At 43.7% G+C, this 26,064-nt stretch overlaps 1 protein-coding gene across 3 annotated transcripts; it reads right to left on the minus strand.

The window, feature by feature from the left end:
• On the minus strand, window positions 1-26,064 carry msantd2 (Myb/SANT DNA binding domain containing 2). Of its 3 annotated transcripts, none has more exons than XM_072486716.1 (5): window positions 25,656-26,064; window positions 23,666-23,728; window positions 18,991-19,339; window positions 3,276-3,333; window positions 1-2,131 (listed from the first exon to the last, which is right to left on the minus strand). In XM_072486716.1, exons 1-5 carry the CDS (start codon window positions 26,025-26,027, stop codon window positions 1,264-1,266), a joined length of 1,710 nt encoding a protein of 569 aa, XP_072342817.1. In that variant the 5' UTR covers window positions 26,028-26,064; the 3' UTR covers window positions 1-1,263. The 3 variants fall into 3 exon arrangements, with proteins under 3 accessions (XP_072342817.1, XP_072342816.1, XP_072342818.1); XM_072486715.1 differs by having other exon boundaries at window positions 3,276-3,336; window positions 25,656-26,062; XM_072486717.1 differs by lacking the exon at window positions 23,666-23,728 and having other exon boundaries at window positions 3,276-3,336; window positions 25,656-26,060.

The following is a 26,064-nucleotide window of genomic DNA, read 5'->3' on the forward strand; positions in this document are numbered from 1 at the left end:
TCCGTTTAGGGTTGTTTTAGAAGAAAATCACTTCAAGATACAAATCATTCTGGGAAGCTTTGCATCCCATTCCCGGACGTTACTTACACTCGTGTATAAAGTTAATAGATTGTATCAGAGATCTGTTCATGTAGAAGTGCACTATTGATTTTAAAAGCTCCATGTAGAAATGGCCAGTGGAGGACATCTAGTTACTTTAGTCACAGCCATCATTAGATTTAGGAAGCCCAATAGAATAGTTTGCACCAAGGTTCTCCTCATTAAGGATTCTGATGCCTTCCTGGCTCTACTCCTTCACACAGATTTACTTCTAGCCATCTAATTTCACTACATTTTCCCCACAATTGTTTAGCACATGCTGGAATCAAACTCTGGGATAGTTTCAAGGCACTGTGCACATCATTAAAAGTGCCAGGACAATCACAGCTGTGCATGTTGGCGCTGGGCCATGATCCAACATAAAATGAGGTTCGTGGAACTGTGTTTCTGATAATGGGAAGGTTATAAATAGATTGCCATAGAAGGTTTGATTTGACTTGTTGGCCTCGCAAGGCTACTTCCGAGCAACCACCCGAACAACACGGAAGCATCCACTCATACCATCGGGTCTTTGCTAACTTCGGTAGATACGTCATGCCTGCAGCAGATTGAGGCCCCCATTTCAATTTCTGCTTTCCCTCCCTCTTTTCTTTCCCCACCTCCAATCGAAATGCACATTTGCTACTCGGCTTATCAGTTCGTAACCTGATGAAGTCACCACAAGAGTGGCTGGTGGATTTTGACGTGCTGGCCAGCACTAAGACCACAGAATACAAGCGAAGCATGCTTCCCAATATACTACCAGGGTGCTCTCACAGCTTGCATTCATGTCCTAGATGGTAAACTGGTAGGTGATAGGATTGTACAGTGCAACGTACATTAATAGGGCTGTAACCAAGACATTAGACCGTTAAAGTCGTTTTAAGTACCAAGGCTCCACCATTCACTTTCTAGAGTCAAACCTTCCTTCCATAGAACCCGAGTAACTGCAAACTATTTCCTCCATGATTTCAGCTCCTGGCTTTTGCTTCCAAATCGATTCCACAAGCAGTCTTGAACCTTCAATTTTGTTCCCAATCCCCTTCTTCAGCCACTACAGCATCAAAATCCTTAGTAGAGTGTGGGAAGCTTCAAAATCAAAACCCTGACATTATTACAGCTCTAAATGTGACCAGGCAGAACTCTTTGCACATCACAATTGAATATGTGCGCTATTGTTGGGATTTACTTTGTGAATCGTAAAGAATACCCCATGGCTTTTTCCAAACACTCAAGCACGCAGCCGGCAGAGAGAGACTCCTTTTCTACTTCTATAAATTTGATGTAAATAGATCTGGAGATGGCTCCCGCCCGACAGTTTTCAGAGAGGAAGCTATTGATGGTACATGTCTCTATGCTCAGCATCTTGACAGGTGGTTGAAAGTGTTGTAGTATACACTGGCGAATTGTTGTCTCCTCCGCTATGCCCAAGTAACAGTAGCGGATTTTTGACTTCATCTCACCGCAGTCGACAAGTTCATTCTCCAAGAGAGACGGTCCTGCGGTGGCGCCACCAGAATCCCGCCGCAGAGAGACCCTTGGGAGCACCCGTATCCCATAATCTCGCCGTGGGGAGAAACCCTCACCCTCTGTTTCCTCGCAGCCAATCACGTAGAGACCATTGGTGTCCGGGATCCCGCCCGGAAGCAAATACTGTATAGCGTTGTCGCCAGCCGCTCGGGAAAGTGCGATGGGTATCCATTCGAAAGCAAAGTGCAGCTCGAGACAGCGCGCCTCACTTTTAGTGATCTCAAAAAGCTTGTAATAGACTTTCTTCCAGTTCATCTTTTGACGCTTCATGGCTATGACTTTGCCCTCGGGCTTATCCGGATTTAAATATTCTTTCAGTCTCTTTCCAACCAGCACCTGGGAGCTGATTTCGGTGTAATGGTACCGGATGTCCTCGACCCACCTTGTATTATAACCAATGGCGAAAATTCCGAGTTTATTTGTGAAGTGTGTACTGCTGAGGTCGTCATAACTTTGGAACTCCTGCCATCTTGGCTGGACAGCATCTAACAATGCCATGAGGGCCTGCAGAATCTCCGGCTTCCTTGAAAGGATGAAACAATAAACAAGTGAGGAAAGAAAAAGAGCAGTGCACAGATTATAATACTTACACAGAATCACAGGAGACGACTCAGCCCATAGTGCCTGATCTTTGAAATAACTATCCAATTAGTTCCACTCCACAGCTCTTTATTTCACCCGCAGCCTTGATACCCTAAGGGGATCATCTTCATCACCCTTTTCAGGCTAGTCATTCCAGATCATAATAGTTGGCTATGATTTAAAAAATACTCAACATCTACCTCTTTTTTTTGAGAATTAACTTAAACCTGTCTCTTCTGGTTAACTGACCGGAATCAGGCACAAATTGAATCGATCCAACATAAATGATTTCAGAGGTTTTATAGATGAGGTTTGGCCAATAGGTTGCACTTTGAATACCCCAAACTAGCAGGATTGGCAGTTTAGTAATGGATCTAAAAACAGCTACACTTTTAACACCCAGTGCTTTCCCTGATCTTCTGGTCATCAAATTCAGACAAGTAAATATTCCCACAACTCAGGTTCATTTGAGTCAATGCCGTTGTCAACTTGCAGTTTTAAATAGTTTCAGCCCTGTACAGCCGTAAAATTGGATGGTTCACACAAAGAGAGACAGAATGAGAGACAATGCCAACTGAAAAACACAGAGATTGACCACTGCACTTGCTTTGCTGCCATCCCAAATATCCCTCCTTCAGTCCGGAAATTACATCACAGAACTAGAACTGTGCTTAATGCAAACGCATGTTTAATTAACGAAGCATTTTCAAATGAATGCTCCTCATTTTAAGCAAGGTCCTTTTAACACTGGAACCCAGTGTTGGGAAGACATAGCAATCTTTGCTATTCCATGGGCACCAGTGGTCCTTTGGCAACTAGACTGACCACACAAATTCCACAGGCAATTATCGTAGAGTTCCAACCCTTGCTAATGTTACTCACTCTCTAGCTCAGCATCACCAAAAACAGCAGAAACACCCCTGCAACACAGACCAAGGATTGAACAGATATTTTATATCAAATAGACCATTTACAGAACATTGAAATAAATTCTGCATTCTTGCATGGGTTGTGCGCTTTCAAATCCACAATAGCGTCCAGTGATCTCAAGAGTTTTAACACCAAAATTGTACTGAATGACTTACTGCATGTTTTCTATAGAATTGTGCCTTGCTGCTGGCTTCTTCTTCACAAAATTCATTTCTTCTGGAAAAAGGAGAAACAGCAATTAAAAATATAGATTTGACAACTTTAGTTTGACAAGAGGAATTTAACTGGAGTACACATGTGCAGCAACCCTTGTTTTCTATGGTATCCACTGTATTTATTTCTGCTGTAATTCTGAAGAAAATACAACACATAAACCAACACACTTCAAAGTATAGCAACATGCTTGTGTGATTCTCTGGATTAATTCCCAAATTCTTGGCAATTCCAAAAATAAACTGCACCGTGTTTTGCAGCTCAAAATGGTCTATCCAGACAACTTCACTTTGAAACCCGTAACTGTGCTGTCGATTGGCTGTTTCTCATAGATCAAGCAGGCATGGTACCCTGTACAGGAATTTCGCACACTCATCCTTATTCTCGCACCGTTGCAAAGATTTCAATCACATTCAAGGGTGCGTTTACTTGATCATAAGTGCGAGTTAGGAGTCAGAACAAAAGACAACAAAGAATTGGGTGAAGCCTTGCCATGCACAAAGTCTCTCTCTGCTGAAATAAGTTTCTGATTCAACACCTGCAGACCCACAAAAATAGAACACAGGAACTATTATTTAAGTGAGCAGGATGCTAAAGTTGGAATGTAGCGATTTAAATAAGATATACTGTAAACTAAAAATTGAGGTATCCCCTAACTCCATCATTGTTCCAATAAATTCCTTCATTAGTGCATCATACAAAATATGTAGTAACGATAAATTTACCAATTTAGGAATAGAATACTTGAAAATAACTGTATCTGGTCACAAGGACACAACCCAGAAAACACTTCCCATACAACATGCAACAATGCCTCATTAACAATGTGTTCAATACTCTCGCTTTCTGATTTCAAATTATTTCAATTTTGTTATGCTAGCTTAAGACAACCCATTTTAATGGCTAACTCTAAAGGTAACACAATAATGAGCTGGAATGCAGCTAACTCTACATTGTAGTAATGCCACCTGATGTCCACCTTTGCAGTGTTATTACAAACCAATCAAGGCAAAACAGCAAAAACGTGTCAGCAGTTCAAGTAGAAAAGAGATGCACATTGATTTTCAGCACAAGATAAAGCCACTCAACTCCAACCCATGTAACCTTATTGGACAACTTGTAAAGGAAGAGCAGGAAGCACCTGTCAGTTTATATATACTCAGGAACAAATAGGCAGTTCTACACTATATTCAATAGCAATACAGAACTGATATTGCACTGTTTATTTAGTCGGACTCAGCTCGATCATGGCTCTCTTCTGCCTCCCCACTCTTGCCCAAGAAGTTGGACTTCGGCATGAAGGACTCATCGGGCAGTCTGTTAAAAACATAATTGGAGGCCTGGAGGAGTTCTGGATAGCTTGAAAGTCAAACAGGTTACAGACCGATAAAGGAGCAACCTTCTCTGGAGACAGAGGTCGGAGACTCTTTAACAAGGACCCCGGTGCCAAAAATGACAACATGAAGGTCAGGACTCCCTGAATCCCCAATGTTTTCTATTATATGCCCATATATAGTTGGAAAACTATAACATAATTAGAAGCCAGAAAGTGAGCAGCTTGATTTAGACTCACCAGACTGGTCAGTTGTCAGCAAAATCTTAGCCTGAGGAATTTAGACTTAACTAATCAAGCCAGTTACCAGACAGGTACAAGCAGAAATTTGATTTATAACTTTTTGATCTCAGATGACTCCAGAACCCAAGGTTTGCTCTACTAACTACTTTGTTTAAGTCTAGATGTACTCTGCCTTAAAAGCACACAACAATTAAGCCAATTGAAGATTAAATTCATTAAATGGGATATGACCTCCACTGGCAAGACCAATATTTGTTGCCCACCCCATGTTTAACCAATTTATTGAGTTATTTGAAAGTAACATGCGCTGTGGACCAAGGGTGAAGGTACTATACTTAGATTTCCAGGTGATATTTGATATGGTGCCACATTAAAAGTTATTGCAGAAAATAAAAGCTCATGGTGCAAGGGGTAACATATTACCCTTGATTGAAGATTGGCTAGCTAACAGGAACTAAGAGAGTAGGTATAAACAGATCATTTTCTGGTTGGCAAGATGGTATGCTACAGGGGTGAGTGAGTGCTGGACCTCAACGTTTTACAATTTATATAAATGACTTGGATGAAGGAACCAAAGGTTCTCGCTTCTGATAATATAAAAGGTGGACAGATTTGCGAATGATATAATAGGTAGGAAAATAGGTTGTGAAGATGTCATAAGGAGGCGACAAAGGTATAGAGAGGTTAACTGAGCAGGCAGAAATCTGACAAATGGAGAATAATATGGGGAAATGTGAAATTGTCCATTTTGCAGGAAAATACAAAATCATATTATCTAAATGGTGAGAGACTGCAGAGCTCTGAGATGCAGAGGGATCTGGGTGTCCTAGTGCAGAAATTGCAAAAAGCTAGTCTGCAGGTACAGCAAATTAGGAAAACTAATACAATGTTATTAGAACATAGAACATACAGTACAGAAAGAGGCCATTTGGCCCATCGAGTCTGCACCGACCCATTTAAGCACTCACTTCCACCCTATCCCTGTAACCCAATAACCCCTCCTAACCTTTTTGGTCACTACGGGCAATTTATCATGGGCAATCCACCTAACCTGCATGTCTTTGGACTGTGGGTGGAAACCAGAGCACCCAGAGGAAACCCACGCAGACATGGAGAGAACATGCAGACTCCTCAGACAGTGACCCAGCGGGGAATCGAATCTGGGACCCTGGCGCTGTGAAGCCACAGTGCTATCCACTTGTGCTACCGTGCTGCCCACGGTATGGTTTCTTGCGAGGAGAATTGAATACAAAAGTAGGAAAGTTATGCTTCAGTATTAGAGGGCACTGGTGAGACCACATCTGGAATGCTGTGTGCAGTATTGAGTCTCCTAATTTAAGGATGGATGTAAATATATTGGCATCAGTTCAGTGAAGGTTTACTCGACGAATACCTGGAATGGGCAGGTTGTCTTACAAGGAAAGGCTGGATGAATGACATGGGGGGATGGCTAGAATTTCTCTTGTAGGTGATGAGGGAAAATGATGGCATGGTGGTAACATTACTGGACTAATAATGCAGAGGGCCAGGCTAATGGTCTGGGAAAATGGGTTCAAATCTCACCATGGAATTTAAATTCAGTTATTTAAGAAAAAATTCTGGAATTGAAAGCTTGCCTCAGTTATGGTGACCACGAACTATCATTGATTGTCGTAAAGCCTATCTGATTCACTAACATCCTCTAAGGAAGGAAATCTGCCATCCTTACGTAGCCTAGCCTACATGCAACTCCAGACCCACAGCAACATAGTTGAATCTCAACTGCCCTCTGAAATGGCCGAGCAAGCCACTCGGTTTAAGGGCAATTAGGGTTGGGCAACAAATGCTGACCTTGCCAGTGACCTTGCTCACACCCCATCTGATATTATGTTGGAGGGAAGGTTAATAATAAAGCAGCTGAAGATTGTTGGGTCTAGGATACAGAATCCATAGAATCCCAACAGTGCCAAAGGAGTCCATTTGGCCCATCGAGCCAGCACTGACCCTGAAAGGAGCACGCCAAGGCCCACTCTCCCACCCTATCCCTGTAACCCCACTTAACCTGCACATCGCGGGCACTAAAGGACAATTTGGCACGGCTAATCCACCTAACCTGTGCATCGTTGGATCATGGGAGAAAACCAGAGTACCCAGAGGAAACACAGAGACACGGAGAGAATGTGCAAACTCCACAGAACTATCATTGGTCGGATTCGAACCCGGGTCCCTGGCAATGAGACAACAGTGCTGACCACTGTGCCAGCCTGACACCCCTGCTACCCATCGGAATTCGTGCAAATGTCATGCAGCAGAGATCATAGAATCTCTACAGTGTAGCAGGAGGCCATTCAGCCCATCGAGTGTACACCGACACTCTGAAAGAGCCTTCTAACTAGGCCCACTCCCCTACCCGATCCCTGTAACCCCACCTAACCTTTGGACACTACGGACAATTTAGCATGACCACTCCACCTACCCAGCACATCTTTGGACTGTGGGAGGAAACTGGAGCACCCGAAGGGAACCTACTTAGACACAGGGAGAACGTACAAACTCCACAGTCATCCGAAGCCAGAATTGAACCCGGGTCTCAGACGCTGTGAGGCAGCAATGCTAACCACTGGCACCGTGACTGGCATCCAACAAGCACACCATTTTCCTTTTGTGCTAATATGAATCCAACCAGTGAAGGGTTTCCCTCCTCCTCCCACCCCCAATTTCCATTCATCAATTTTGCTCAGACACCTTGCTGCCATACTAGGTGAAAAACCACTTTGATGTCAAAGGCAGCCACTCTCACCTCTGAAATTCAGCTCTTTAATCCATTGCCTGGTCAGAAGCTGGAAATTCCAGACAAAGTAACTCACCTCCTGACTGCCCAAAAGCCTGTCCATCATCTACAAGACGCAACAGGCGCTGGAATGTGGCGACTAGGGGCTTTTCACAGTAACTTCATTTGAAGCCTACTTGTGACAATAAGCGATTTTCATTTCAAGTTAGGAGTTTGACCGAATAACCCTACCTACCTGGATGAATACAGCTCCACGGTTCAAGCAGCTTGACATGGTCTAGAACAAATCAGCTAGCTTGACTGGCATCCGTTCCACCAACTTAAACTTTCATTCCTTCCACCACCACACAATGGCAGCAGTGCGTACTGACTGCATGATGCATTATATTAACTTGCCAAGCCTCCATAGTCAGCATTTTCCAGCCAGCAACCTCAGAGTAACAAGGCAGATGCATGAGAACACCACCAACTACTGGTTAGGGCGGCAATGTGGGTAACACCGCGCCTCACAGCACCAGGGACCCTGGTTCAATTCCATCTTGGCTTATTGTGTGGAGTTTGCACATTCTCCCCATGTCTGCGTGGGTTTCTTCTGGGTGCTCTGGTTCTCTCCCACAGTCCAAAGATGTGCGGATTAGGTGGATTGGCCCTGCTAAAACAAAAATTGCCCCTCAATGTCAGGGAAGTGCAATTAAGGCAGGATGCAGACTCAATGGGCTGGATGGCCTCCTTCTGCACTGTAGGGATTCTATGATTCCACTCCTAGCCACACATCAACCTGACCTGCAACTATATTGCTGCTCCTTCACTGTTGCTGGGTCAAATTCCTGGAAAATCCGCCCATCCAACAGCATGTATTCTCACCTCTGGAAATCAGTTCTTTCATCCATTACTTGCTCAGAAATTGGGAATACCGTGACCAGTAACTCACCCCAACTGAAGGCTGCAGTGGTCCAAAGAGGTCACCCACCACCACCATGTCAAGTGCAATTAGGGATAGGCAACAAATGCTGGCCTTGCCAACAATGTCTAATCCCTAGAACGAAGATTTAAAAAAGTACTCCCTCAGTACGATACTTAAATGCCAGTTTAAAATATATGCTCAAGTCATGTCCTTTATAACTCAGAATGTAAGTTTTTTCTTCAATGTGCTATGCGAATAATTTCTTAGTGGTGCAGTACCATGGGTGTCATTCTCCGACCCCCCAGCGGGTCGGAGAATGACCGTTGGCCGCCGTGAATCCCGCCCCCGCCGAAGTCTCCGGTACCGTAGATTGGGCGGGAATCGGGACGCGCCGGTTGGCGGGACCCCCCGCTCAATTCTCCGGCCCGTATGGGCCGAAGTCCCGCCCAGAAATTGCCTGTCCCGCCGGCGTAAATCAAAGCTGGTATTTACCGGCGGGACCAGGCGGCGTGGGCGGGCTCTGGGGTCCTGGGGGGGGGCGCGGGGCGATCTGACCCCGGGGGGTGCCCCCACGGTGGCCTGGCCCCCAATCGGGGCCCACCGATCCGCGGGCGGGCCTGTGCCATGGGGGCACTCTTTCCCTTCCGCCTCCACCATGGCGGAGGCGGAAGAGACTCTCCCCACTGCGCATGCGCGGGAAACTGTCGGCGGCCGCTGACGCTCCCGCGCATGCGCCGCATTTCCGCGCCAGCTGGCGGGGCAACAAACGCCATTTCCGCCAGCTGGCGGGGCGGAAATTCCTCCGGCGCCGGCCTAGCCCCTCAATGTTGGGGCTCGGCCCCCAAAGATGCGGAGAATTCCGCACCTTTGGGCCGGCGCGATGCCCGTCTGATTGGCGCCATTTCTGGCGCCAGTCGGCGGACATCGCGCCGTTGGGGGAGAATTTTGCCCCATGTGTGCTTGTGAGATTGGGACAAAAGCATTTGCTTGAGGTATAATGTAATATTTGCACTGTACATAAGCTATACCCAATCAGGCACCGCTTCACTGAAACGGGAAGTGTACCACTTGTCCGAGCATTCACCTCAATGAGACAAAACAGCAGTGAATGGTCGAGGGATGAGAAAATAATAGGTTATTGTTTAACAAGACTATTCCTTGATCTACTATGCAACAGCTCACTCCTACAATCCTGAATACAGAAAGTAACTCATTTTAGCCAGGCCCCTGCAACAATGGCATATTTTAAAAAGCAAATAAGTTACATTGAGGGAAGATTTGGTAGAAGTGCACAGAATTATGGCAGGATTAGATAAGGTAAACAAAGAGAAGCTGTTCCTAGTAGCTGGTGCAACAAAGGGACACAGATATAAGGTTTTACACAAGAAATGCAAGGGGAATGTGAGGAGGAACCTTTTGACTCAGCCAGTGGTAATGATCTGGAGCTCACTGCCCTCGAGGGTGGCGGAAGTGGGGATGGTCAGAAGAGAATTGGATGGCACTTGAGAGAAATAATATTGCAGGGCTAGAGGATAGAACTGGGGAATGGGACTGACTGGATTGCTTTATGGACTAAGTATCCTCCTTGTGTCTTAATAACTCTGTCTCTTTGCCTTAGACTATATGGCTGCCTGCGTTTTACAACTCCAGTCAGTTACGTGCATTAGAGACAGAGGCACAGGAGCTAGCGGCCTCTATTCTCCTCTTACTGGAAGTAACATGAACATTTCACGAGTCATATCATTGGGCTAATCTTTTCTGAAAAAAAGACTTGCATTTACAGAGCACCATTCATAACTTCAGGACATCCCAAAGCACTTCACAACCAGTTAAATGTGTTTCAAGTGTAGTGACTGCTGCAATGTAGGAAATGCAGCCATCATTTTGTGCATAACAAGGTACTATAAACAGCAATGTGGTAATAATCAAATAAACTTGTTTAGCGATGCTGTTTGAGGGATAAATATTACCAGGACATTGTTCTCCTCCATTTCTTTGAAATAGTTCCACAGGATCGTTGACAAACACATGATAGGATAAGCAGGGCCTCGGTTTAAAATATCAGCCGAAAGGTTAAAGTGGCACTCTCACTCCATCCATAAAATCAAAACAGATTGTCCCTCCCTAATGTTGACAAATCACTGTTTTCAGACTTTCATCCTCCCAAAGTCACAGAGTCGCTTTAAGAGTCATTTAAATAAGCTGCATTGCGTGTGAGAGAGAGGCACAGAGACAAGAAAAACAGATGTGTATGTGTTCCAACATACTGCAGGAAAGAGAAAGTGTATTCACTTGAATGGTCACGTAATTCATAATATAAAGGGAGATATCCGTGGCATTACTCGTTACTCTCCGGCTTGACCCTTGTGCTTTCTTAAACATTGCTGGCGGTATCAGAGAGTCGGGAGCAGATATTGTGTGTAGATTTCCTCCTCAGGTCCACCACTAATGGGAAACATAAAGCAGCCCTCAAGGAGAGACTTAACACAAAATGGCTGCTCCCAGTCAGAAAACAAATAGCAGTCAATTAGAAGACTGATAGTGCAGTTATGCGCTGCTTGATTCGGGCCAAAATGGCTGAGATCCAGTAAAGAGCAAGGTATAATAACCTGCAATCCAGAACAAAACTAAACTGCTTCACAAGGATCTGGGCACACTCAAAAGCAAGGACGAAGGCAGTAAATTTCAAACTGTACACATTCCTTCGAAATACTGCTCTCTCCCTGCGGAAATCATACATTCCTGCGGGAGGGGATGGCTGTCTGGGCTTAAACCCTCCTCCTGGTCTATAAAAAATGTTGATTTTTCAAAAAAATTACAAACCACACATTTGATTTAATGTTAAATCACTTCCAGCAGTTGATACACTTTTAATCTATTTTATTCTTACACTTTTAATCTATTTTATTTTATACTTGAGGTTGTTCACAATATCTTGGATTCGAGATGTTCAAAAATCGACATGCAAATACAATACTTGGGATACCTATATTATATCTTTCTGCATATATCCTTGAGTAGATAAGTAATCCTGGCCTTTGTGCTTGATTTTACCAAGTCAATCTCACAACATTTCTGTACTTCATCATGAGGCTGTAAAGTAAAAATCTCCTCCTACCCTTGCATTGGAGACAAATTGCACCTGTTGCATTGGAGACAAATTGCAACATTTACTGTTTAGTAAAACAAATTGAATTTTGTCCTTCTTTAAGCAGTACAAATGAATTTCACCTAAATTCCACAACACTGTTAAAAGGGGAGATACTGGAGCAGAGGAACCAAAGGGGTCCATACACAGGGTGGCAGGAAAATTAAAAATAGGTTTAAAAAGGCAAACAGATTCCTCATCTTTATTAACAGAGGTGCAAAGTACAAGAGCAAGGAAGTTGTGCTGAAACTTTACAAATTACCGCAGCCCTGGTTGAAGTACCATGTATGATTTTGGGTACCACATTTTAGGAGGGATTTTAAGACCTTTGAACAGTTGCAAAAGAGATTTACTAGAATGGAATCATGTATGTGGAAATTTAATTACATGGAGACCTATGCTCGCTGACTTATATTGGTCTCTAACCTGGCGACACCTCAGCTGCAATAGTCTCATCCTTGTTTTCAAATCTCTTCAATGCCTGCCCCATCTCGGACGAGCCCCTTGATGAGGTTTTCTAGGGCAGCACGGTAGCATTGTGGATAGCACAATTGCTTCATAGCTCCAGGGTCCCAGGTTCGATTCCGGCTTGGGTCACTGTCTGTGCGGAGTCTGCACATCCTCCCCGTGTGTGCGTGGGTTTCCTCCGGGTGCTCCGGTTTCCTCCCATAGTCCAAAGATGTGCAGGTTAGGTGGATTGGCCATGATAAATTGCCCTTAGTGTCCAAAATTGCCCTTTGTGTTGGGTGGGGTTACTGGGTTATGGGGATAGGGTGGAGGTGTTGACCTTGGGTAGGGTGCTCTTTCCAAGAGCCGGTGCAGACTTGATGGGCTGAATGGCCTCCTTCTGCACTGTAGGTTCTATGAAATCTGATTTCTGCAATCCTCAGATTTGTGCACGCCTCCAATTCTGGCCGCTTGAGTTTTCCCGATTTTATTGACTCCACCATTGGTGTCTTTAGCTCCAGCTGTCTAGGCCCAGGTCCGAAAATCCCTCAACCTCTCCACCTCATTTTCCCTTTTAATACACTCATTTAAAACTTCCGCTTTACCCAAGCTTTTGGTCATCTATCCTAATACCTCCTTATCTGGCAGCATAAAATTTCATCTGTGAAGCACCCAAGGACATTTTGTGTTAAAGGAACGATACAAAGACAGACTGCTACAGTTGGAAGGCAGGAGAGAAGGTGGAGCTCTCTCCTTAGAACAGGAGTCAAGGGGAGATTTAATAGGGGCATTCAACATCATAGTTTTGAAAAAGTAAATAAAGGGAAACTGTTTTCAATGGCAGAAAGGAAGATAACCCGCAAAGGAATTGGGCGGTGAGATGAGAAGAAATGTGTTCATGCAGCAAGTCATAATCAGGATTGCACTCCCTGAAAGAATGGGTGGAAGCAGATTCAGGGACTTAAGTCAGTAAAACCGGCTATCTAGATGAATGCACTTAAGGGGATTCTCCTCTTACGTTACTGCAGACATTTATAAAATTACAAAAAAGCTACCATTGTGTAATTTCCAATTACATGATTTATATCACGTAAAACAAGGATGCAATTGATCACTGGTGCGGTTCACTTAGATACATGGCCATGTCAGGCAACAACTTTGTAGTGACTTCAATATAGTAAAAAGTCTCACGGCGCTTTGCAAAGGTGTAATCAGACAAAAAAAGAATCAAGAGACATTAAGATGGGTGACCAAAACTTGGTCAAAAAAGATAGGTTAATCCAAAAGGAGGAAGGACAGGTAAAGCCAACCTCATGTCTGTAACCATTAATATTTTGAAATTAAACCAGGTAGATGCTAATCACAGATATAGTAATAAAACTGATGGCTCCGCCAATACTTAATGGCAAGTGCAATTTGCATTGTGGAACTGAGGCATATAGAAAAGAAAGATCCCAGTTCACATCCATACCTTGTTCAGTTAATCTCTGCTAGGATGGTAGTAAGGGCAGAATACAGAACCAGGAATCTTTCTTTCTTTGCTGGAAAATCCACATGTCTAAACAAAATGTGCTAGATTTCCTCACAGTTCAATAGCTGCTGGCTGACACTAAGTTCGTTTGGGCATGGTAACAGAGCAGCCTAGCTGTGTGAGATTTGTGGCAATGCAAAGGTATTGAAGAAGAGTGGAAAAAACAAAACAGAAAAATTACATTAACACTTGTGTGTGTAGTGCAGCACGATGTACGAAGATAAAGTGTGAAAATGAAAGACCTGTCAGATGTTTAAAACCTTCTTGATGCCGCTCCTAGCTCAGATTTCAGACTCGGGTTTTCCTTTGCCTGCCCACCATTTAAACAAGTCAAGGGGTTTGCAAGTACAATTGACAACCACAGATTTTTAACTGTCAGCACAGACATGTTAATAACAGCCCGACAATGGAGGAGCAAGTCTGGGCAGTTCTAGCGAAGAATCCTTCGGTTCGGAATTTTGGAGGTACAGATCACTTACCTCTTTTGAACAGTTGAAACTCAAAGTTATTTCCCTCCGTGAAAATACTGCATAGGCTCGCTGATCAATGCAATTACAGATTCAATGGGATACGCAACATAAAATTCAACAACTTTTGTTGGGTTAGTGAGAAGCTTTACTTGCGGAGGAGGATAATCATTAACTAGATTGCAGAGTAATTGTTGAATTAGTCAAGATACAAATCTCCAGTACACAAACAGCACCCAAGGTTCCTAAGGAGACAATCGACCATTTGTACCATGCACACTATTTACAGCAAGCCCACACAATCTATTTTTGGAGGAAATTGGGTCTCTACCCTTGCTACTAGAGAAAAGTAACTTTTTCAACATGCAGCTCTAACTGGCTCTTCAGAATCATTTTCTTGAAGAGGAAAATTTATCTTGATTCCCTTTTACAAGGTAGGCTGTTACTATGGCACCAACTGATAAGCAAACTGTTCAAGCCAGGACGCGACTGTACAAAATGTGTTTGACTAGTACAGCAGATTGACAGTCACCGTGTCCACGGCCAAAGTACACAGAACAAATGGGGCTGTGTCCCTGGATTTCTGGTGTCGTAATTGTTTTGCCTGTTTATACTCGGATTTCTTTTTTAAAAACAGAGCCACCTTCACTGGGAAGCATTCAGCAAAGCCAGCATCCTCATTTCTGAATTTACCCTGTTTTTAAATTCATGATGTACTAGTATGCATCAGCCCTCAATAGCTCTGCAGTTTCACACTTATAAACTGATCAAAGGCAAACATTGGTACTGAATCTCCCAGGTATCTTTTTTTAATTTCAAGTGTTCAATTGCTTCTTTCCCAATTAAGGGGCAATTTAGCGTGGCCAATCCGCCTACCCGGCACATCTTTGGGTTGTGGGGGTGTGACCCACACAGACACGGGGAGAATGTGCAAACTTCACAAAGAGTGACCCAGGGCCGGGGTCGAACCCGGGTCCTTGGCGCCATGAAGCAGCAGTGCTAACCACTGCGCCACCGTGCCGCCCAACTAATCATCGCCATAGAAAAGCCCCACCTAGTCATCAAAATACAAACGGTCTTACCCTGCACCCCCATACTGCCTCTAACATAGCCTCTCCCAATTTTTGGTACCAGAAAATGCTATAACAGACAATATATAAATAATCAGGATTGGGTGACAACTTAGTGGGTTACTTTTCTCCTTTATTTAGAATCTCTCGCAATTGTCCAACTTAGAAAGGATCAAAGGCGGTGCACCATTCGCTGCAAATTGATACGCCAAATTTAACCAATTGTTTACAATGTTTCTATGCTTTTTCATGCCCCACTTAAGGCCCCAATTCTTCTCTCTCATCTGGTGAGGAATGAGTGCTGTTGGATGGAACTTTGTCTGCTGACTCAACACTCCAGGGTCTACTATTGAAGGATTCTAGAAGGAAGGACTTGTGTACATAACCTTCAACCTTAAAAAACAAGTATAGAATATCTCCCAAATGAGATACATTTGCACGCGAGGAGAGAGAGGAGCAGGTCTCAACAAATACATGCCATCAGTGTCAGAAAATATGACCCACTGGGATCCTTATCTGTGCCGTGGGGGCTACATGTGATATAGAGCTTCCCAGCATTACCACAAACTGTATACAGACTGTGCTGATCTATCCTCCCTTTTAATGTTTTAAAATGGGCCAAAGAATTATTCAACTCAGCCAATGGAATGGTGGATTTAGATGGGATATCAATATAAACACACAAGCAGAGCAAGTGATTCTCACCCCAAAATCTGAGAAAATGAAAACCCAGGGTCATTGAAATTTAATAACTAACCCAAGGCTCTATATTAACCAGCAAGATAAGTTAATTTCCATACAATGAGAACGGTGAAAAGTTTCTCTGTAACAATATGGTGCAATGAAGTCAGAGAATATTTAGCACTGATAAGGCAATGGTCTAAAGGACAAATATCTAAGCAAATGCTTTTTAATGCTCTGTTCACTATTCCTGCGTGTGATCCTCTGAATATCCACCACCACAAACAATTATAGAGCTGTTGCCGTCACGTTCAGCCCCAAGTCAAATTGCTCTCCAAAACATTACCCAAGTTCAGAAGCGCAAATTTAGAACGGAACTTACTGCCAGATGCTTCCCATAGCTCAAGTGATGTATTATGGAAATTTCTCATGCCCCTTAGTGTACTTCACTTAAATCCTACTAGCATTGATAGGGATAATGTGCCAGCAAGACGGCTGTCTGACTACAGCTATTGGTGCCATCAAGAGGTGCAATTTAGAACCACACTTGTAGATGATAGTCTGGATCTTCTGATCAGCATTATTTTAACACCCAATGGGATTAAAACCAATGGGATATAGCCTTTTGGAAAATTCATACAGATCTAAAAAGTGAGGACAACGGGGCAAGAGGGAAGACATTTGCATCCACTGTGCTGGCCAGATCATCTTACAATAATACAGAGCATAAACCTTTAAAAGATACAACAGGATTCCACTGGGGAAATGAGTGGAAAAGCTTTAAATGCTGGATTTTCTGAAATTAATGTAAAGAAAATGTTGGAAATGCATGACAGGTATAGACAACACATTGGAAAGAGAAGGACATTTTGGTGAGCTGTATCTTCATGACAGATATGACTACACCACTATTTAATTTCCAGCATTTTGCCCTCACACTATATTGGTACAAAATTCAGAAGGAACTGCTGATGTCAGAAGATTTCTTGTTTTATTTCAGATTTCCACGATTCAGTTCTTATATTTCTCACTACTGCGGAAACACATACTTGCATTTTAATTGGAGATGTAGAATTAAAAGTACACACAAACTATATTACACAACACTAATTGTGTTACTCTTTTACCAACACTCTTTAATGTTGTGTAACTACTAGTAATCCATTTGTCAGGCAAATAGAAGCTTGTAAAGTCATTGCACTAGTCATGTGCCGTTATAGTCTCATTTTAAAGTCAATGAAAGCCACAACATCTGTGCACTGACAAAACCATGCCAGTGATGTGACCTGGTCAATCTCCAAAAAACAAACCAGCCTGCAAGCACTGTAAGGTACAACGTTGAAACGGTTTCTTTGTGTAAGGTGTGCTTTTAAGTTCCATGTGTGTGGATCAATGTCTGGAAACAGTTTTAAAATCAAGTGTCTGTCTTAAAGGCTGGTTTTGGAAACTCACCTCACTGTAGGTTACGCAAAGTAACATTTTGCTGTTGATTTTGGCGGTTCTTGAACAGTTCTGACAGACAAAATAAAAAGTGTCAATTTCTGCAACCGCATCCTGCAGCAGCGATGGGAGCAGCAGCTGGCGTAATAGCACAACACTGGCACCAACATGTTTGCATTGGTGACCTGTCTCAGTGGCTATAGACTGGGAGAGAGAATTCACTGGGAATGAGAAGTTTGAGTTTTAGCAGGGCTCAAGTCACATTTGAGAAAGCTGCCTTTGTTTTATTTTAACTTGCACTCATTCCTACCCACACTCCAAAGTGGAAGTGAAACTTTGACTTTCTGGAGTGTTTTCAGCCACAAAATATTGTAAGGAGTGCTACCAATTTCTCTGGTGTATCACACTCCTCCCCCCTCTCCACAGTCAATTGAATTTTATGCAAAAAAACTAGAAAGAGGAAAAGTTTGTCAATAAAATTGTTATGTTTCGGATCCTTTTTTGAAAAAAGCTTTTCTTTTTTAAATGAAGCATGTTTGGGTTGGCGTCACATTTTTATTATACCCTCTACAGCTAATGACATTCAAGCACAGCTCTCCCCTCCGATATTCCTTACTCTTGTTAAGGGGTTCACAGGCTGAATGTGAGATCTGCGCTGAGTTCAAGGACCTGTAGGAGTATTCCCACTATCCTCAATGATCCAAGGCAATTAACTGGTGGGATGGGGAGAGAAAAATCAGAGGTTCTTGCTGTTGACTACCTTCTAGAGTGTGCACGTGTGTGGATATCAGGTGAAGACTGTATCAAGTTTAACACTGTTGCCTCCGATCATCAATCAGGGTGTAGCTTTCACTGCCTAGGGTTATACATGAAGAGTGGACGAAGTACTGGAGGATAATGAATGCCAAGATATTCCTTCATGATCCTTCAGGAGCAGGGAAAACACAACTGAGGGGAAAACGAGCTGAGGGGCGAGTTCCGCAGGGATGTGAAAGTGCCCGTGCCTTCCTTATATTCAACAACTCCCTCAGCAAACCTGTGGAATGGAGCACTGTGATAAAAAACACAATCTTTTTTCAGATTTAAAGGAATGTTGATGCCATTGATGACCGAACACACTCCTTTAGAATGGGAGGATCCAGCTTGGTAAACTGTTCAGACTTTTTCTCTACGGCTTAAAAAGTTGAGAGAGGAACTGAACCAGGAACCATCTCAATCAATCCCCGGTCTGTGCTGTTATTTGATTTCAGTCAGGACAGCAGGAATTACAATTGGCCCAGTGGCCTTTGATTAGAGAGTGAAGCTAACACTTACTCAGCCCTGCAGGTAGCCAGAGGGCATTGTTGAAAGTCCTATTGATGGCCATGGGTAATTATTGTTGACAATAGGTTATTGCCCCTGCTCTTTAAGTGAAGTACAGTTGTATATTGGCTCCACTCTATGAAGAGCTGTGGTGTTCATGGCTCAGTGTCATTCAAAGGTAATAAATTAACCTATGGAAACATCGGCAAAGTTTGACCAGATCTAAAACAAAGATACAGACTCTTATCAAATGCCACAGATCCCATGGACAGTATAAACCACTGATTTCACTTAGAAGTATTAAATAAACAGGTTTCTCACCTACGTCCTCATCTGCATCCTGGTAGGCGGAGAGATCCTGTTTCTGATAGGTCTGCAATTCTTGCTTCTGGTTCATAAGTAGCTCCTGTTTGATGGGCAAATCTGGCTTCTGGCTCCCCCAGTCTTCCAACTGAGTTGGCTGCACCTCCCGGCTTTCATCCAGGTTAATAGTGTCTGATTTTGTGTCCTGGTACAGTCCGCTGCTGTCAATAAGAACTGGCTGATAGGCGTGCGGCTCCCACACGACAGGCACCCGCCCGAAGACCTGCTCCAGTTGCTGGAACGTGTAGTTACAGGTTCTCTTACCGCGACCTCGCTCCTTTACCCGACTATAACACCTCTTTAGAGTCTGTGTGGGAAAAGAAACAAGTCAGACCTCAAAAGCAGTTCATAAAGATCCATGCCGAAGTCAAAACTCATCACAACAACTCATTCTCTGTCAGGATCCTGTAACTGTGGTAACTCCTGAACGCTCAGTCTTGCTGTCCACCCACCAGGCCAAGATTCAGAAACCCAAATTCTGCAACTCTTATAGTCACCAATTCTTGCTTGACCTTGCCTTCTCGTTGTCATCTGCATTACAAACCTAGATTTTCTCTTCAATTTATTTGGCAAAAAAGCTGGATATACGCAATTATTTTTAATTACCCTACACATGCAAGATTAACAGGAAAGACAGAAAAGGTGCCACTCTCTCTCCCAATATCAAATTTATCAAACCATAGTTACAGATGTCTCCCACAACAGTGATGGAATAGTGCAAAGCAACTAGTTTGGTCACCACCGCTCATACTTATGAGACAGAGTTATGCTGCTTTCCATGAAAGGGCTCACAGCAAATTACAATAAAATACTGATTCCTTACTCCCTCTCAGATACAGTCCAGGACTAAATATTCCCACCAGGATCCTAATGCACCGATGATTTGACACCTTTACGCTTTTGAGAACAAAAGCCTATTTTGAGACATCACATTATTACGTAACCTCTCACAGAAGGTAATGGAAATAATTTGAAGCTCCTTGAATACTTGGGAGTAATTTCCCATTCAAATATTCATCCAAAAATATCAACTTTATTTTATCTAGAAAATATGGACAACATTGGTACGGCTGCTCCTTTTTTTTACCCATTCCCAAGTGGACCAAGTAGCTTGTTAATAGGCCTTCCTGATCCACTGTGGTACCTGCACACCCAGCATCATGCTAGGCAGCGAGTTCAAGGATGTTTATCCTGTAACTACGAAATAAGTGACTTTTGTCTAAGTCTGTGGGGTGTGGGGGGGGGGGGGGGGGGAAATAAGTCTGTGGGGGGGGGGGGGGGAGAAAAGAGAAAGAGAGAGAGAGAGAGAGAGCGAGAGAGAGAGCGAGCGAGAGCGAGAGAGAGAGAGAGAGAGAGAGAGAGAGGCTACCAGATCCATCAGCATCCCTGAAGAGGGTAGACCAGGTAATGTTTCAGGAACAGGTCTACACTTGAAATATTCCGCTGACAAAAGGTGTACACACAACATTAACCCAACTTCTCTCCTGACAAAGGTTGAGTAATCCGCAGTATGTTCTAGTGTATGACACACACTGGAAACCAGACAAGTAGAGATAGAGTATGGTATAAATTAAAATTTGTGTTAACTGGCAACAAACAATGTCACCCACAGTAATTTATTCACAACAGAGGTGTGCAACTTCAATTTAACAATAATTTAGCTTCTTGGAATACTGGTCTAACATAGCATTGTGCTATCTAATATGCTTAGAACAATATAATTGTAGTGTTAATATTGTAACCAAATGGTACTTATGTTGATTGAGACAATATATAATTAGGAAAGGAAATTAAAATCAAGAGATATTCCAACCCCTGCATGTCTCTAGTTATGTGATGAGGCAGCATAGTGAGTGTCTTTTTAAAAAAATCTCAGCAGTTTTGATGCATTCTGAAAGATGCAACACATTAAATTTGAAATTGTAGGTGATGAAACAAATACCGATGATTCTGCCAAAATTGGGCGTATTTAATTTTTAAACATGATTATTTCACAGGCAACTGCACCTCTGCTCCATTTCGGAGTTGCTAGTTTTGAATATATTTTCATAGACACTGTTCCTGCCAATCATAAAAGCCCAACTTCCTAGGCAACACATAATACTGATGAGAAATATGATGTACATAATATATCCCAACAGCTAGGCGGGATTGGCTGAGTTAGAGGATTGACTCATTACTCAACCCACAGGAAGATTAGGAGTTCATTTAAAAGTGTGAGGGCAAAAATGAATGGGAAAAAATACAAGTTCAATTCAATAGCCCATCTTGCTAGCAGGCATAGGTCCCAAAGCCTTGTCCTCTGAGCCCTGCTCAGGTTCTATAATGCAATTCCACTTTCGTATTCTGCCCAAGATCACCTCAGCACAATGTAAGGCTCAAACCTGGACATTTGAGCCAGCTAAGCACACAAATCATTGGGTAGACTTTGACCATTTCCTAATTTTACTAACATCACTTTCTGTTGGTTACGAGTTGATAAGATATGTCCCTCATATATCTCTTCTATGCTGTTTGCAAGTTCAGGTTCCATCATTTTTCTTTTTAAAAAAAAAAAACAGGATTTCCTTTCATAATCCAGTGACCTGAAACCTAAACCATATAAAAGGAAGGGGTTGACTCTAAAGGCAACTCAGCTTCCTTTCAGGTGTCTCATACCACAGCAAACCAGTTTCTTCATGGATGAGGGAGCAAAATTAAATTTTGTCACCAGAATGTGTTTTATAATTTGCCAAATGAGGATGAGAGAGACACCATGGGCGCGATTCTCCGCTCCCGCGCCGGTTGGGAGAATCGCCTGGGTCGCCAAATTTCCCCGCGACGCCGGTCCGACCCCCTCCCGCGATTCACGGAAGCGGCCAGATCGGCACAATCACGCTTTGCGCGGCACAGTGAATCGCCCGAGACAGCCAAAATGGCGATTCACCGGTACCCCGGCGATTCTCCGGCCCGCATGGGTCGAGCGGCCTGCCCAAAACGGCGGGTTCCCCCCCCCCGGCGCCGTCCACGCCTGGTCGCTGCCAGCGGGAACAGTGCAGGAAAGCTGGGGGGGGGGGGGGGGGGCGCGCGAGGGGGGGATCCTGCACCGGGGGGGGGGGGGGGGGGGGGGGGGCCTCAAATGGGGTCTGGCCCACGATCAGTGCCCACCGATCGCCGGGCCGGCCTCTCTGAAGGAGGACCTCCTTTCTTCCACAGCCCTGCAAGATCCGTCAGACATCTTCTTGCGGGGCGGACTCAGAGAGGATGGCAACCACTCATGCGCGGGTTGGCGCTGGCGACGCCAGTTATGCGGCGCCGGCCTGGCGCGCGTAAATGACGCGGCGCCGCTCCTAGCCCATTATCGGGCCCTGACTCGGTCGGGATAAGGCCATTTCGCGCCGTCGTGAACCTCAACACGTTAGAAACACTGGGCTGGTGAGGTGCAGGGTATTACAGATGTACTGTTCGGGGAGAAGGTTATTGACCTGAAATGTTAACTCTACTTCTTGTATGTTCAAAGCAGATGTTAATAGATTTCTGGATATTAATGACACCATGTGGGATACAGGGATAATGTGGTGGGAAGATGGCATTGAGGTAGAAGATCAGCCATGATCTAGTTCTAATTGAATGGCAGAGCAGACTCAAGGGGCTGAATGGCCTACTTTTGTTCCAAAAGGATCTCTTAGCCCTGTACAAACAGCAGGAGGTTGAGGCCAGCACCAGCAAACATTACTTTCTTATCTATTAATTTGTGGAGCCTTGCTTTGTGAGAATTGGTTACTGCATCTGCCTACAGAACAATCACTGCACTCCAAAAAAAATTGTGGATTGGTTGCAAATTGCTTTCAGCCATGAAAAAACGTGTTATAAACACAAGTTCACACTTCTTGTAGTGAAGGTTTAGAGGTGCAAACGGTTGGTGCAAGAAGGGATGCAACTGGGTGGCATGGTGGCTAGCACTGCTGCCTCACAGCACCAGGAACCCAGGTTCAATTCCAACCTTGGGTCACAGTCTGTGTGGCGTTTGTACGTTCTACTAGTGTCTACGTGGGTTTCCTCCAGGTGCTGCAGTTTCCTCCAAAAGTCCAACGATGTGGATTGGCTATGCTAAATTTCCCATTAGTGTCCAAAAGGAGGTGAGTTACTGGGATAGGGTGGGAGCGTGGGCCTAAGTAGGGTGCTCTTTTGAAGGGTCGATGAGCCAAATGGCCTCCTTCTGCATTGTAGCAAGTCTACTTATTGGTCATTGTATGCTATTGTCCAGATATTTTAGGTTAAGAGTTGGTAATGCCACGCAAGTGAGGTATAGGGTGTTAGTTATTAGATCAACACAGTGCCAGATACAAGCTACTCCTTACTAGCCCTTAGCTACTGATTATATAATTTTTAATTGAAGAAAATTGTTTTTTGCAGCTAGATTGGTGGTCATGGGATTTACAATCCAAAATTGCAGGTCTGTTCTACTGATGAGAATCTGGTTGAGATTACCACTTTCCCTAATGTATTGATTCAGGTGTAGAATTTCAATTATATTTGCGAATGTAGCATTGTTAAATTTGTCACAAAACCAAACTTCAAGAGAATTATGGGTTTGAAAGCAGATCCTCCAAAACATTAACTGTTCATTTCCTTTATATAGATGCTGACTGACCTGCTGTGGGTTTCCACTGCCTGTTTTTATTTCTCCTGAAATGTAGTCAAGTTCTTGCTTTCTCTGATGACAAATACGACAAAAGGCATTTTTAATGTCCTCCTTGAGATGTTTTAATATGCTATGCTGATATCAGAACATGAAAACCCAAGAAATGTCCTCACCATAATGATGTCATTAACTGGACTTTGTTATTCCACACAAAAGGAGTGTTTACACTCCTAAAGAATATCTTATTACAACAGCTACTGATCCAATACGGACCATTCTTAATGTACGTTTGTTTAAATGATAGTACCGGTATTTGCCGAACGTTTGCACCCCACCTTTATTGAATAAAACTAAATATATTAGTCAGCTATGAAATCTGATCAGAGGTTAATATCAGCCAAACTAAAATTACTTGAAAATAACTAACTTGTATTTATCTTTCAAAGTGTTTCAGTATCAATGAAGTATCATTGATGTAAAGTCCCTTTTGCAATGCAGGATGTTTGCACATAACAAGGACCCACAAACACCACTGAAGTAAATCAGTATGTAATCTGTTTTAGTGACGGTGGCTGATGGATAAATGTTGGCCTGACCACAAGCACAAATTCAGAGCAGCTCCATGGGACATCCTACATCTGCCTGAGAGGGCAGACAGGTCCTCGGTTGAACAACTCATTCAAAAGATGGCACTGCCAGTAGCGCAACACTCCATTAGTATAGCACTGATGTCGAACTAGATATTGTGCGAAGTTTCTGCAGTAGGCCTTTAATTAAGCAGTTGGTGTAGTAACCATATATGAAAAACAGAGTGCAACTTGTAAGAAGTCATTCACAAGCCGGAAAATACGCCCGTCAGACCACACCTTGAATATTGCAGTCAATTCAAGATACTGAGACATGAGATTCATTCATGTCCTGGATGCAATCCAAAACCAAGGCATATGGATGATCTAGTGTCAAATGAATTAAAATGTGCAAAGTCTGCAGAAATCCAGTCATAGCAGCCTTCGAAGGGGGCAATGGAGACGGAACAAGGGTGCAAAAGTAGATCTGAAAAATTACTCAACTAAAATGTGGGAATCGGACAAAAGGTCAAACATTCAAATTTAGCGGAGATGTCAGTAAATGCTGCATGCAAAAAGAAATGATTAGTTAGTAGAGTTGATTTGTGGGTAGACAGAAAATGCCAGTCATTTTTGAGGATCAATTTCATGGCAAAGAAATTGCAATTTATTTTTTGGATGGGTAAGCCATCATTGCCTTCCCACATGTATACTGATCTTGTAAGTGAGGTAAAGGTTTAACTCCCATTTGGCCAGGAAACAGTAATAGTTAATCCTCTGGTCCAGCAACTCTACCAGTTACCATTTCCAGGTCAAAGGGAGCACCAATTAGTTGCTGAAACTGTTCATTTTTTTCCTCTCCTAAACACTCACCAAAATACCCAAGCTGAATCAATTAATAAACAAGGTATTAATTGAAAAGCATTTTAAATTAGTTCTTGAAAACTAGTTACTGACTGGAGAACATTAAATTAGTAGTAAAAAATGGGTTACCGACCGCAGTAGGCTGTGAAAACCTACTTACTGGCTGTAGAAAATTAATTACTGACTGCAAGTCTTAGTTGTGGAAATCCACTTACTGACTGGAGAACATCAAATTAATTACAGAAAATTAGTTACTGCCTGCAGGGCGTTAGTAGGTTGTGGAAATCTGGTTACTGACTGGAGAACATTAAATTAGTTGCAGAAAATTAATTATTGGCTGCAGAAAGTTAGTTACAAAGGGCACAATATTTGGTACAGAAAGTTATTGATGACAGATTAGGATGCTAGTTATTAACGCAGAATATTAGTTAGTACCTTGCAACTAGCATTTGTAACGTAAATTGCAACGTGGTCGCAAATAGATGGTAGTTATTACCCACAAAGCGCCAATTACAAAGTACTAAATAAGCTGGTCACTAGTTACTTTACTAGTTAAGAGTCCTGGGTACCTTAATTCTCTCCTTGCACTGGTTTGCGCTTCTCTCATAGCCCATTTCCCGCAGGGCCTGTGAGATCCTATCGAATATGTGCGAGTTGCGCAGGTTGCCCTCCAGCACGTCCTGCAGCCGCTCGTCCCCCCACACGGCGATCAGCGCGTTGGTCTCGGCCGGGGTCCAGGAGATCCCGCGGCAGGCGGCCGGCCGACTGGGGCTGGGCGCCGGGTTCTCGGCCGCGCCGCTCGTCCAGCTGGGGGTGGGCGGCTCGGCGGATGGGTCTCCCGCCACGTCGGCCCAGGCGGGGGCCACAATCTCCAGCGGGGCCTCGGCCGCCGCGCTCGTCCAGCTCCGGCTCGGGGAGTCCGCTGCGCTGGGCGCCGCCATCGTCCACCGTCCACATCCGGGCACCCGCCCGGGGGAC

This window comes from Scyliorhinus torazame, chromosome 21 (genome assembly GCF_047496885.1).
Source record: "Scyliorhinus torazame isolate Kashiwa2021f chromosome 21, sScyTor2.1, whole genome shotgun sequence".
Classification (NCBI taxonomy): domain Eukaryota; kingdom Metazoa; phylum Chordata; class Chondrichthyes; order Carcharhiniformes; family Scyliorhinidae; genus Scyliorhinus; species Scyliorhinus torazame.

Bases quoted from the DNA above. Each gene is read 5' to 3' on its own strand.
- msantd2 (XM_072486715.1), bottom strand. From the start codon at position 26,027: ATGGCGGCGCCCAGCGCAGCGGACTCCCCGAGCCGGAGCTGGACGAGC. The intron at 3,337-18,990 runs GTGAGAAACCTG...TCCTTTTTCCAG, and splicing joins GGATGCAGATGAGGACGTAG to AAGAAATGAATTTTGTGAAG. The intron at 2,132-3,275 runs GTAAGTCATTCA...CATCCTTTCAAG, and splicing joins AATTCTATAGAAAACATGCA to GAAGCCGGAGATTCTGCAGG.